Source organism: Barbus barbus (assembly GCF_936440315.1).
Source record: "Barbus barbus genome assembly, chromosome: 34".
Lineage (NCBI taxonomy): Eukaryota > Metazoa > Chordata > Actinopteri > Cypriniformes > Cyprinidae > Barbus > Barbus barbus.
This window is the reverse complement of record NC_136762.1, coordinates 5,950,305-5,963,236: the sequence shown is the minus strand read 5'-3', so window position 1 is coordinate 5,963,236 and position 12,932 is coordinate 5,950,305. Positions and strand designations below refer to the sequence as shown.

Sequence of the window (12,932 nt, the reverse complement as noted above, 5' to 3'; positions counted from 1 at the left end):
ACCACACTTAAGTCCCTGCTCCCAAGCTTCCAATTTGTATGACCGTTTTTTTGACATGGACATTTTTGTCCACTATGGACCTAAGTGTAAAATTTTTTATCGATGCACAAGGGTTAAAGGGCGATTTTTCTCATTATTTTGATTTTTTTTTTGCACCCTCGGATTACAGATTTTCAAATAGTTGTATCTTGGCCAAATATTGTCGTATCCTAACAAACCTAAAAAAAAATACAAAATTGACCCTTATGACTGGTTTTGTGGTCCATGGTCACATATAGAAAGTAGTTACAAAAGTAAAGATTTGTAAACAACATATAGTCATGGATTTGAAATGGTGAAATAAATTCACGAACTTGATCAGAAGGTTTATTACTTTAGTATATTCCCAGTAGCCTATACTCCAATGCACCTGTACCAACACACCTTTTTCCATTAATGGTTATTTAATGTCCCGAACGGACAACGACAGCATTGCACTTGGAAATGTGGACTGCAGAGCCCTTTGGGCTGTCAAAATATTATGAATTATTAAACGAATTATTAAAACGATCCTGACCAGCCCTCAAAACTACACAAAAAGTCAAATCAATTCAAACTACACAAAAATGTCAAATCAATTCAGAGACGTTAACTACATGAAAAATAACTAAATAATTTCAATTGATACATCACATATAAATCCACAGTGGACTGCGAGACCGTCAAACTGCCAAAACATTTCATTGCATTTCACATTAACATTTGTGCAGTGCATTGAGAGTTGAAGCATGCAGAGACAATGGGCAGAGATGTTACGGATGGTTTTATTCCTTCTGTATATGCACTGAAACATAAGCCGTACGTTCACATTCTTCCACCAACTAACGGAACTGTCTGTGTTTTAGTGCATGTACAAGAATAAAACTAATGTTTTGCCGGTTTATCCAACTGTTATCCAACCAATAAATTGTACTTAAATATACTATTTTTTGACTAGGGTTCAATTGCAAAAATGAGAGTGTTGCATATAAAGTATGCCTTTCTGAAATGTTCTGAAAACTACTAACAGACCATTACATTCCTTCTATCATGATATGAGAAAACATGAGACAAGATATTAAGGAAATAATATGCTTTATTTTTTAATTGAGTCATACAGGAAACCCGAATGAATGAATGAACTGTAAAGCAGAGGTGTAAAAAACCCTCCCTGTAGAATAATAATGAATACAAAGTATAACAGCTAACTGAACTGTAACTGAATGGCCTCACCTCAGCTAAGTATTTTGTTATTATTTAGCATGACTAACCTTGTAACCATTGAATAATAGCTTACCAATAGAATTAGAGATTTGGAAACATGATGCTAAGTAAATATGCTAATGCTGTTTCATAAGTGCCATATTGCTTTGGTCACAAGCTATAAGTTGGTCTCATCTGGCACATCTGACCAATGTGAGTTGATAGGAAGCTTGTTTGAGATACAGCAACTTGACGTAAATCCAATTTTGTGTTGGTTTATGTCTATGTGAGCCTAAATATTCTGGTGTCAAGTTTAGTCCACTTCCTCAATGGTAGGACCAGAGGAGGAACCACTTCCTGACCCTCCAGGAAATCCTCCAGGCATTCCACCCGGCATGCCACCAGCGCCCTGATAGAGCTTGGTGATGATGGGGTTGCACACTTTTTCCAGCTCCTTCTGCTGGTGCTCATACTCCTCCTTTTCTGCAGTCTGTGGCACAAGACATAAGAAGAACTGTCTTGGAAGATGCTCTTTGTTCTGTGAGGTGGCTCACTGCTTAATCCAGTGTTTCCCATCACTTTTCCTGGAGGCATACCAACAGTACATATTTTCCAACTTTTCCTAATTAAACACACCTGATTCAACTCAGCTCATTAGTAGAGACTCCAAGACCAGAAACAGATAAAAGAGAAATGCCAAATCTGTACTGTTGGTTTACCTCCAGGAATAGGGTTGGAAAACATTGGCTTAATGATCTCTTTGTTATTGGGTGAAACACTCTGGGTGGTTACATAAACAGGTTTGACTACCTCAAGGTAAGAATATTGAATAAAGTTCTTTCAATGACATAATCATAACTGAAAGGGATAGCCTTAATTCCATAAAGAAGTGTAACCTGTACTGTAGATTATTATGCAAGTTAAACCGTTCACAGTTGTTACCTACCTGGTTTCTGTCCAACCAGGCTATGACCTCATTGCATTTGTCAATAATAGTTTTTTTGTCCTCTGCACTGATCTTGTCCTTCAGCTTATCATCCTCCACAGTGCTCTTCATGTTAAAGGCCAGCGACTCCAAAGTGTTCTTGGCAGTGACCTTCTCCTTCTGGGCTTCGTCCTCTGCTTTGTATTGGTCAGCTTCCTGTACCATACGTTCAATTTCTTCCTTGCTCAAACGACCTGAAAGTAAAGATTAGTGAGAAACTCACTGTGAAAAACAAAGACCATTTTTGATCTCCAGAATCAAGTCATTAAGTATAAAGTCAACTCCATATTCAAAGCCAGGGAAAGATATTTTACCTTTGTCATTGGTGATAGTGATCTTGTTTTCTTTGCCAGTGCTTTTGTCCACTGCAGACACATTGAGAATGCCATTGGCATCAATGTCGAAGGTAACTTCAATTTGTGGCACACCACGAGGAGCAGGAGGGATGCCAGTCAACTCAAATTTCCCAAGAAGGTTGTTGTCCTTTGTCATGGCTCTCTCTCCCTCATATACCTAAGGGTAAGAAAAATGGGATCATTAAATTAGACTCCGATTAGATGAAATGCCTTAAGAGCTTCTGGGTGAATTGCCATCAACATCTCAGTTGTTTCAAAGACATATGTGGTGTTTTGGACGCTGGTTTGTTGGTGCCCCTACCAGACTTAACAAGCTTTCCTTACAGACCTTCAACAAGCCTTTCTTGGTCAAGCAGTTCCATTCATTCATTATTATTTTTTGCTGGTGAACAACATGACTATGATGGTCCACCAGCTAGACGTGCACCAAACCAGCTCGGAAATACAAATTCGTGTTGGTCTGAGAAGTAGGCGAAGAATACCAGGAAAGTGTGTTGGTCTACAACAACAACTTTAATTTACCTGGATCAGTACACCAGGCTGGTTGTCCGAGTAGGTGGTGAAAGTCTGTGTTTGCTTGGTGGGAATGGTGGTGTTCCTCTTAATTAACACAGTCATGACACCACCAGCTGTCTCAATGCCTAGAGAGAGAGGAGTGACATCCAGCAGCAAAAGGTCTTGAACGTTCTCCGATTTATCACCTGCTAAGATGGCTGCCTGGACAGCTGGTGAAATTTGAAAAAAGATTAGTATGTCATAAAGCAATTACTAATCCATGTAGAGTGGAAATTAAACCTCTTACCTGCTCCATAAGCTACTGCTTCATCAGGGTTGATGCTTTTGTTAAGATCCCGGCCGTTAAATAAGTCCTGAAGCAGCTTTTGGATTTTGGGAATGCGAGTGGAGCCACCAACCAGCACAATGTCATGGATCTGCGCCTTGTCCATCTTAGCATCCCGCAGAGACTTTTCCACCGGCTCCAGTGTACCTCGGAAAAGGTCGGCATTGAGCTCCTCAAAACGTGCTCTGGTAATGGAAGTGTAAAAGTCGGCACCTTCATACAGAGAGTCGATTTCAATGCTGGCCTGCGTACTGGAGGAAAGGGTGCGCTTGGCACGCTCACATGCTGTCCGCAGGCGACGGACTGCACGTTTATTGCCAGTGATGTCTTTCTTGAACTTGCGTTTGAACTCTGCAATGAAGTGGTTGACCATTCGGTTGTCGAAGTCTTCACCACCCAGATGGGTGTCACCAGCAGTAGACTTGACTTCGAAAATGCCATCCTCAATTGTCAGAATGGACACGTCAAAGGTGCCACCACCCAAATCGAAGATGAGGACATTGCGCTCAGCACCAACCTGTAGTAAATTGTGACCATAAAGCACCAGTTTAACCCTTTAAACCTTACTGTGCTGAAAGTTGCTGGATGACAAGATGCTGGACAACAAAAACTAGATGCAACTTCATTGAAACATCATTACAATCCAGTTTAGCTTGTTTACCAACCTCATATACACTGAACAAAATTGTAAATGCAACACTTTTGTTTTTGCCCCCATTTTTCATGAGCTGAACTCAAAGATCTAAGACTTTTTCTATGTACACAAAGGGCCTATTTCTCTCAAATATTGTTCACAAATCTGTCTAAATCTGTGTTAGTGAGCACTTCTCCTTTGCCGAGAAAATCCATCCACTTCACAGATGTGGCATATCAACAGGCTGATTAGACAGCATGGTTATTGCACAGGTGTGCCTTAGGCTGGCCACAATAAAAGGCCACTCTAAATGTGCAAAGTTGCTGGATATTGGCAGGAACTAGACCACGCTGTCGTATACGCCGATCCAGAGCATCCCAAACATGCTCAATGGGTGACATGACCGGTGAGTATGCTGGCCATGCAAGAACTGGGATGTTTTCAGCTTCCAGGAATTGTGTACAGATCCTTGAAACATGGGGCTGTGCATTATAATGCTGCAACATGAGGTGATGGTCGTGGATGAATGGCACAACAATGGGCCTCAAGATCTTGTAACGGTATCTCTGTGCATTCAAAAGGCCATCAATAAAATGCATCTATATTCATTGTCCATAACATACGCCTGCCCATACCATTACCCCACCGCCACCATGGGCCACTCGATCCACAACGTTGACATCAGCAAACCGCTCACCCACACGACGCCATACACGCTGTCTGCCATCTGCCTTGTACAGTGAAAACCGGGATTCATCCATGAAGAGAACACCTCTCCAAAGTGCCAGACGCCATCGAATGTGAGCATTTGCCCACTCAAGTCGATTATGACGACGAACTGCAGTCAGGTCGAGACCCCGATGAGGATGACGCTTCCCTGAGACGGTTTCTGACAGTTTGTGCAGAAATTCTTTGGTTATGCAAACCGATTGTAGCAGCAGCAGTCCAGGTGGCTGGTCTCAGACAATCTTGGAGGTGAAGATGCTGGATGGGGAGGTCCTGGGCTGGTGTGGTTACACGTGGCCTGTGGTTGTGAGGCCGGTTGGATGTACTGCCAAATTCTCTGAAACGCCTTTGGAGACGGCTTATGGTAGAGAAATTAACATTAAATTCACGGGCAACAGCTCTGATGGACATTCCTGCAGTCTGCATGCCAATTGCACGCTCCCTCAAAACTTGCAATATCTGTGGCATTGTGCTGTGTGATAAAACTGCACATTTTAGAGTGGCCTTTTATTGTGGCCAGCCTAAGGCACACCTGTGCAATAACAATGCTGTCTAATCAGCATCTTGATATGCCACACCTGTGAGGTGGATGGATTATCTTGGCAAAGGAGAAGTGCTCACTAACACAGAGTTAGACAGATTTGTGAACAATATTTGAGAGAAATAGGCCTTTTGTGTACATAGAAAATGTCTTAGATCTTTGAGTTCAACTCATGAAAAATGGGGGCAAAAACAAAAGTGTTGCATTTATAATTTTGTTCAGTGTATTTACCTATTCATATATATAAACCACTGAACTAGGTAAAATATAGCTTAGGGTATCTCTAAACCTTTTTGTCCAATCCATATGCGATGGCAGCGGCCGTTGGCTCATTGATAATACGGAGGACGTTAAGGCCAGCAATGGTTCCAGCGTCCTTGGTGGCTTGGCGCTGAGAGTCATTAAAGTAAGCAGGCACTGTAATGACTGCATTGGACACTGGCTGAAACAACAAGATCAAATCATCATTAGCATGATCCTGTTTAGCATATATAAAGTGTTCACACAAGTTTTTTAGTGAAGTAATTTTTGTGATTATTAATGAAAGAGTCTATGCATTAATTATGATTACTGTTCTATGTTCAGAAATAATTTTGCTCATGAAGAAACAACACATGTTTTCAGGAACATTTCTTGTAAAAGATGCAAGTTTGGAAGCAGCACAGTTAAACAAAAAGAGTTTTGCTGACACTAACGATTACAATCAAGTTCACATACTTCCTGTAACCGGCGTTATCTCCAAATATCTCTCACACAAAGTGGAGGTATAATTCTGCACATAACATGCACAAAACAAACTTCAAACTGTATTAGAGATGTTTGAACATGACACGTGTGTTGCAGAATCAGATATTAATCTGTGGTGAATTTTAAAAACCACTTTTTACTGCAGACATCACTAAAAGATAATATGTGTTAAGCTGTGCTTGCAGAGCTTTGAACTTGTGCTGCAGAGAAATGTTAATCTTCACAACAGTATGTGTGTTTCTGTTTTGGTTTGGCACATGTCAGTATGTGATAAAGGCTTTATATCCGTTATTATTTATGCACAACTCTCCTCAGTTTGCATTTTTCAAAGTTCAGAGAAAGGCTTTAAAAGTTGTAGTGCAAACAAATACGGCGGTCTAAAAATATAGGCCTATATATCGTTTCAAAACAAAGGATGTTACTTTATTTTTTTTATTTTCAGAATGTCTATCACATCCTCATAACCTTGAAGTCACACATCTTTGATTCTGAACTCACACATTACACATTTTCTCACAAAGTTAATGACAATGTAATCTAAAGGAAGATATGCTGTCTATTTCCTGTTTGCTTGAATGCAACAAATGGGCCTGAAAGGGTGCTAAAAATAAATGTAAAATATTTAAAAGTGCTTATTTACAGTGCTTTTGCATAGTTTTATTCACCTTGCCCAGGTAAGCCTCAGAGATCTCCTTCATTTTAGTGAGGACCATAGAGGACACCTCTTCAGGGTAGAAGGACTTTATCTCTCCTTTGTATTCCACTTCCACCTTGGGTTTACTAGCATCATTGATTACTTTAAAGGGCCAGTGCTTCATGTCAGCCTGAACCACAGGGTCATCAAAGCGTCGACCAATCAAGCGCTTGGCATCTGGTGAACCAATAAGATGCATGCAAAAGACAATGACAACAAACAGAAGCTTTGCTTTAAAAGCTGCTGTTGTTTGCTGCTAACAAAGACTTTACAGTATGTACAGTATGTCTCACTTCAAGTGTTAATGTCAATCTTTCATTCTTTTCCTCAAGAAAAATGCATCATGTTCTTGCAAATTATGTGCTGCCTTACCAAACACTGTGTTGTTGGGGTTCATGGCTACTTGGTTCTTGGCTGCATCTCCGATCAGTCTTTCGGTGTCTGTGAAAGCGACATAGCTGGGGGTTGTTCTGTTCCCCTGGTCATTGGCGATGATCTCCACTTTACCATGCTGGAAGATTCCCACACAGGAGTAGGTGGTACCCAAATCAATACCCACTGCTGGACCTTTTGACATCTTGCCTGGACCAGATGACCAATGTTGATTTTAGTTAAGTATCAGAATAACTCATTTTTAACAGTTTTATTGAGAATAACATGAAAATAATTTTTACTTTCTTATATAGGCCTTAGTGAGCTTACAAATCTCACCTTCAATGTGTGTTATCTTTTGTGTATGTAGTAGTAAACCACTTTTTTCTTTAGGACTACACCATTGCCCATTCTTTATACATCAAGGTAATTGTCAGGGTTGCCCACTTTCTCCTCTGTTATTTGCCCTATCCTTGGAACCCTTAGCTCAAGCGGTCTGACAATCTGAAATTATTTCTCCCATAAATATACGGAATACTCATCATCGTATTTCTTTGTTTGCTGATGATATCTTATTGTTTTTGGAGAAGCCGTCACATTCTATTCCTCATGTGCTGAATTTATTTGACCATTTTGGATCTCTCTCAGGGTTTAACATTAATTGGGGTAAGTCATGTTTACTTCCCCCTCAATTCTACCCTGAATTAAAAGGGGGTTAAAACAACGATAACCTGGGGTTAAAATCCTATGAAGGTAAAATAATGCCATAAATATTTGCATACGCAGGGTAAGATTTGTGAAAGTGTAAATAAGACTGTAAGCGTAAATTAAATTTGCATGAGCAAGAGAAGCTTTGTAAAGGTGTAATTCATATTTCAAGCACAAGAAAAAAACGATTTGCAGCATTTTGCTGTTACTTGTCAGTGTAATTCATGTATTGTGAAACTGCAGCTTCATGCTAACACAGAATAATTATGATCTGCATTCTTATGACTTCCATTTTTCTGCGCTTACACGTTTGGCACGTTTATTTTTTTTGATCCTAAAATACGGTCAAAAGTACTGCAAACCTGTGAACAGTGATTTTCAAATGAAAACAACAGTTTAAAGAACTGCAAAACGGATTGACTGCGTAAAACCAATCTGTATGTGTAAAAAACAGACTGTCAAATGTCTAAATGACTTCTTGTGCATGTGGGGCAAAAAGTTCCCGAAATAATCCGATATGTACAGCTTCATCTTTCTTTTCTCTGCGCTTACAATTTTGGCATAACTCTCTCACTCACTGAGTTCTGCAAGGGTGAAGGAGAGGGCGGGTCCACCACTTTCTTGTAGCCAATCAAATGAGGCTCTCGCTGACTCTCCGTTTACTCTTTTCTGATTGGTTCAATAAACACATCACACGCCAAAACATTAATCTTCATTTAGCTCAAGATCGTTCTCGCTGCCAGAGTACTTTTAACTTACACATACATTAAAAATAAATAAATAAATAATAACTTAATTAAACCATGATATAATATAAGTTGTGTACCATTAGGCTAGACTCCCATATGTTCATACTGAATTGCGAGCTGTATAGTATCCTTTCCTTCCTCAACAGGCTATATATATTAGTTTATTGTAATATTGATGATACTTAAAGATGGCTAGTATCTGTACTAGTTTAATACATGTCTAATTTCACCTGTCTACTGATCAGGGACAATTCAATTTAAAACAAAACAAAACAACAACTAAAAATTGTTTCAATATTTGAACCAATGGTAATATATATATATATATATATGGGAAGTCTTGGCCTAATGGTTAGAGAGTTGGACTCGTGATCCAAAGGTTGTGGGTTCGAGTCTCCGGCCGGCAGGAATTGTAGGTGGGGGGGAGTGAATGTCCAGCGCTCTCTCCACCCTCAATACCACGACTGAGGTGCCCTTGAGCAAGGCACCGAACCCCCAACTGCTCCCTGGGCGCTGCAGCATAAATGGCTGCCCACTGCTCCGGGTGTGTGTTCACGGTGTGTGTGTGTTCACTGCTGTGTGTGTGCACGTTGGATGGGATAAATGCAGAGCACGAATTCCGAGTATAGGTCACCATACTTGGCAGAATGTCACTTCACTTCATATATATATATATGTATGTGTGTGTATGTGATTTTTTATTTTATTTTTTACTTTAACAGGTTGTAATTTAAGGGGATTTTACTAAATATTACAAAAATATTTATTATCTCTAACTTATTGGTAACTTATTCACCATTTATCATCTGTAATACCATTGAGTAACCACTAGATGGCTGTTTAGCTCTATAGCCTATAAACATATAAACATGGCTATGCGTTCCCTAGTGGCTGGGAATGTTGGATTCCCACATAATTAGTTACTTGAATTTGAATATATATTTTATCATTAAAGATATTTTTATCAAAGTTGTTTTTTTTTTGTGTTGAAGTGTACATTTTTGTGTTAGTCAAATCTGGACTCAAAGAAAGCATTTTGTTACTCATACTTATTGCTTCATATAATAGCTTGATCAGTCACATGAAAGTAATCCGAATCAATACCGAAATTTCAAAATATACAATTGAGTGTTAAATACCGTAAACAGAGACATGGTCTGAAAAACTGACCAATTCAGATGTATGTAGCTTTATTAGTATAGCAAAAAGGTTTTACAAAGTATAGCACTCAGATACTATAGTGCTGAGCATTGTTACATAACATCATTTTAACTGTAATCTTTAACATCAGCTCAATGGTGTATGCAGATTATATGATATATGAAATTTCAATGTAAAGCCAAACCAATCCAATAATGTGGCAGGGGCACCTGGCAGCTGGCAGCGAGAACGATCTTGAGCTAAATGAAGATTAATGTTTTGGCGTGTGATGTGTTTATTGAACCAATCAGAAAAGAGTAAACGGAGAGTCAGCGAGAGCCTCATTTGATTGGCTACAAGAAAGTGGTGGACCCGCCTCTCCTTCACCCTTGCAGAACTCAGTGAGTGAGAGAGTTGTGCCAAAATTGTAAGCGCAGAGAAAAGAAAGACAGAGCTGTACTTATCGGAATATTTCAGGAACTTTTTGCCCCACATGCACAAGAAGTTTGACAGTCTGTTTTTTACACATACAGATTGGTTCTACGCAGTCAATCCGTTTTGCAGTTCTTTAAACTGTTGTTTTCATTTGCAAATCACTGTTCACAGGGTTGCAGTACGTTTGACCGTATTTTGGCGAAAAAAACGTGCCAAAAGTGTAAGCGCAGAAAAAAGGAAGTCATAAGAATGCAGATCATATTTATTCTGTGTTAGCATGAAGCTGCAGTTTCACAATACATAAATTACACTTACAATTAACAGTAAAATGCTGCAAATCATTTTTTTTTTGCGCTTGAAACGCAATTTACACCTTTACAAAGCTTCAAATTTAAGGGGAAGGGAGAGAGAAAGGGAAGTGGTGTGTGGCCAAGTATGGTGACCCATACTCGGAATTTGTGCTCTGTATTTAACCCATCCAAGTGTACACACAGTAGTGAACACACACCCGGAGCAGTGGGCAGACAATGCTGCAGCGCCCGGGGAGCAGTTGGGGTTCGGTGCCTTGCTCAAGGGTCTCACCTCAGTCGTGGTATTGAGGGTGGAGAGAGTGTTGGTTATTCACTCCCCCACCTACAATCCCTGCTGGACCTTTAATTTACGCTTACAGTCTTATGTAGACTTCCACAACTCTTACCCTGCATATGCAAATCTTTATGGCATTATTTTACCTTCATAAAGCCAATGTAAAACAATATTAAATTAAATATAAAATTATATTTTTATATATTTTTAATTTTTATATAAAAATATTATATATATATATATATATATTTTTTTTTTTTTTTTTTTTTTAAGAATTACAAATATTGCATATTTAACCTGAACAAAAATAATAGGTATCAGGATATCACTAACATTATTAGTTAGTCTCTAAATAAGATAGTGTAGACTGAATGGGGCACATTTCCAGCTACATCTACATTTGTTCTGCAGTCATGTCACCCTAAGATGTCAGCTGCTTTAGAAAGCTCTAGATTGCCTGCTTGGCTACATGCCATGACTGTGTGTAACAGCAACTGTGAAGCTCTGCCAGTGCACACTGCTTACTTTATAATTCTTACTAATCAATTATTATAATTCATTATAAAGATTGAACATTGTCTTCTTTATCTTTTAATAAAACATTGTGAAATGCAAAACCAAACAGGTCGGTATACAAGGGGCACCTGGAAGTTTCACTTCGTTTGCAGAGCAAATCAAATGAAGGAGTTTAGGAAAATCATCAGAGAAGTAAAAACAGGCCTGACAGGTTGTGTCTTTCAGAAAAGCTGTCGTCATGAGACAAGAGCACATTGGGGAAGTTAAGAGACACAAAGAATCTAGTGCTGAATGGGTCATGTGGCCTGCGAGATCCACATGATTTGCTGTGTCTGCATGTGTGGCAGATGTGAAGGGGCAAAATTAGTCTGTAGTTCTCAGAAAAAGAAAGGGGCCACACATATATATAGAAAGATATCATTTGTACAGTTTTTTTTATTACAAAACTAAAACTTTAATTATAATAAATAATACTAAGTAAATATAATGAATGAATCGTCCAGCATCCTGGGATGCACCTAATGAAGTTTTCACGATCTTTTTTTTTTGTTTGCAAATAATTTTTTATTTCCCATATGACCTTTGTGTTATTTCATATAGTTTTAATTGCTTTACCATTATTCTAAAATGTGAAAAGGGTAATAATAAAGAAGCAGTAGGTGTGTCTAAACTTTAAACGGTGTCCTCCATTCATAAATGTGTTCCTCCTTCTAGCACAGGGGTTTTCCTGGCACTTACCCAGAACACTTTGGATGTCTCCTTTATCCACTTGGATGACAAGTTTCTATTAATAAACTTAAGTCACTAAAGTAAAATGTTTTTCTTCTGGGAATTCCTTCCTGGTGCCACACTTATCACATTGTAAATTTAGTGTGGGATTTGGTCTAGAACACACAACATCTCTTCTTTTTAACAGTTTGCACATCAGAACAAATGAAAAAAAAAAAACTTTAATGCAGGGCTCCCAAAACAGTCAAAATCTAAAACAGACAGAAGCAGACAGAACAGAACACCCAGCCAGACTGCTTGCAATCAAGCTTCAAAGAAAAGCTTTACCTTCCTGGAAAAGTTGTATTTGAGAGGTACTGGAGTATAACGTGTGTCCTTTCCCTCAGAACGGGGTCTGCCAAAACCCTGCTAGAGCTCGTCCCGGTGCCTTTTGCACTCCTGCACTGCTGGACTCAGAGGTAAACCCTGTGTGTATATAGCCACTGTGGCCAGAGAGATTCCAGCATGAAGTCACCTGACCTCACAGCGCAGAGAAAGTTCCAGGCTGACGATCTCATGTGCTCCAGCCTTGCCAGCTAAACGTCTGCCATTCAGAGCAAGCACAGTGAGGTAACAACTAACTGCTAACACCAGGGCAGTGTAACACAGAAGACACTTGTTTTCATTCATGGGTTATTCAATCTTTATTAAGTATGACACAAACTCAATAAGTGCAGTGTCCTCACCTTTTTTTTTTTTTTTTGCATATTTAAAGAATTTCGAGATCTTTTTGTGGTGCTTTTTGCCTCAAAATGCCCGGTGGTGCTGTAGCATGTTAGATAAACACATGCTCTCATGAGATAAGTTCACCAGACAGTGTTAAGTACTGAAACACTTAAGACTTCTTGAATGGATATGTTTGTCAAAAACAAAGTTAATCCAAAACAGTGCTCTCAGTGTATGTGCATCTAACA

General features: G+C 39.2%; 1 protein-coding gene across 2 annotated transcripts; it reads right to left on the bottom strand.

Moving 5' to 3' along the window:
• Nucleotides 1-1,097: 1,097 nt before the first annotated feature.
• Nucleotides 1,098-12,472, bottom strand: LOC306854550 (heat shock cognate 71 kDa protein-like). 2 transcript variants are annotated; one of them, XM_079392675.1, is made up of 10 exons: nt 12,307-12,452; nt 11,989-12,134; nt 7,118-7,327; nt 6,717-6,922; nt 5,594-5,746; nt 3,365-3,920; nt 3,085-3,287; nt 2,521-2,719; nt 2,168-2,400; nt 1,098-1,711 (listed from the first exon to the last, which is right to left on the bottom strand). In XM_079392675.1, exons 3-10 carry the CDS (start codon nt 7,320-7,322, stop codon nt 1,535-1,537), a joined length of 1,932 nt encoding a protein of 643 aa, XP_079248801.1. In that variant the 5' UTR covers nt 7,323-7,327; nt 11,989-12,134; nt 12,307-12,452; the 3' UTR covers nt 1,098-1,534. The 2 variants fall into 2 exon arrangements, with proteins under 2 accessions (XP_079248801.1, XP_079248800.1); XM_079392674.1 differs by lacking the exon at nt 11,989-12,134 and having other exon boundaries at nt 12,307-12,472.
• Between the last annotated feature and the right edge of the window lie 460 nt (nt 12,473-12,932).

Coding starts and splice junctions, on each gene's coding strand:
- LOC306854550 (XM_079392674.1), bottom strand. CDS start 7,322: ATGTCAAAAGGTCCAGCAGTGGGTATTGATTTGGGTACCACCTACTCC. Junction 3,288..3,364: donor AGCAGTAGCTTATGGAGCAG/GTAAGAGGTTTA, acceptor AAATTTCACCAG/CTGTCCAGGCAGCCATCTTA. Junction 2,720..3,084: donor AGCCTGGTGTACTGATCCAG/GTAAATTAAAGT, acceptor TCTTACCCTTAG/GTATATGAGGGAGAGAGAGC.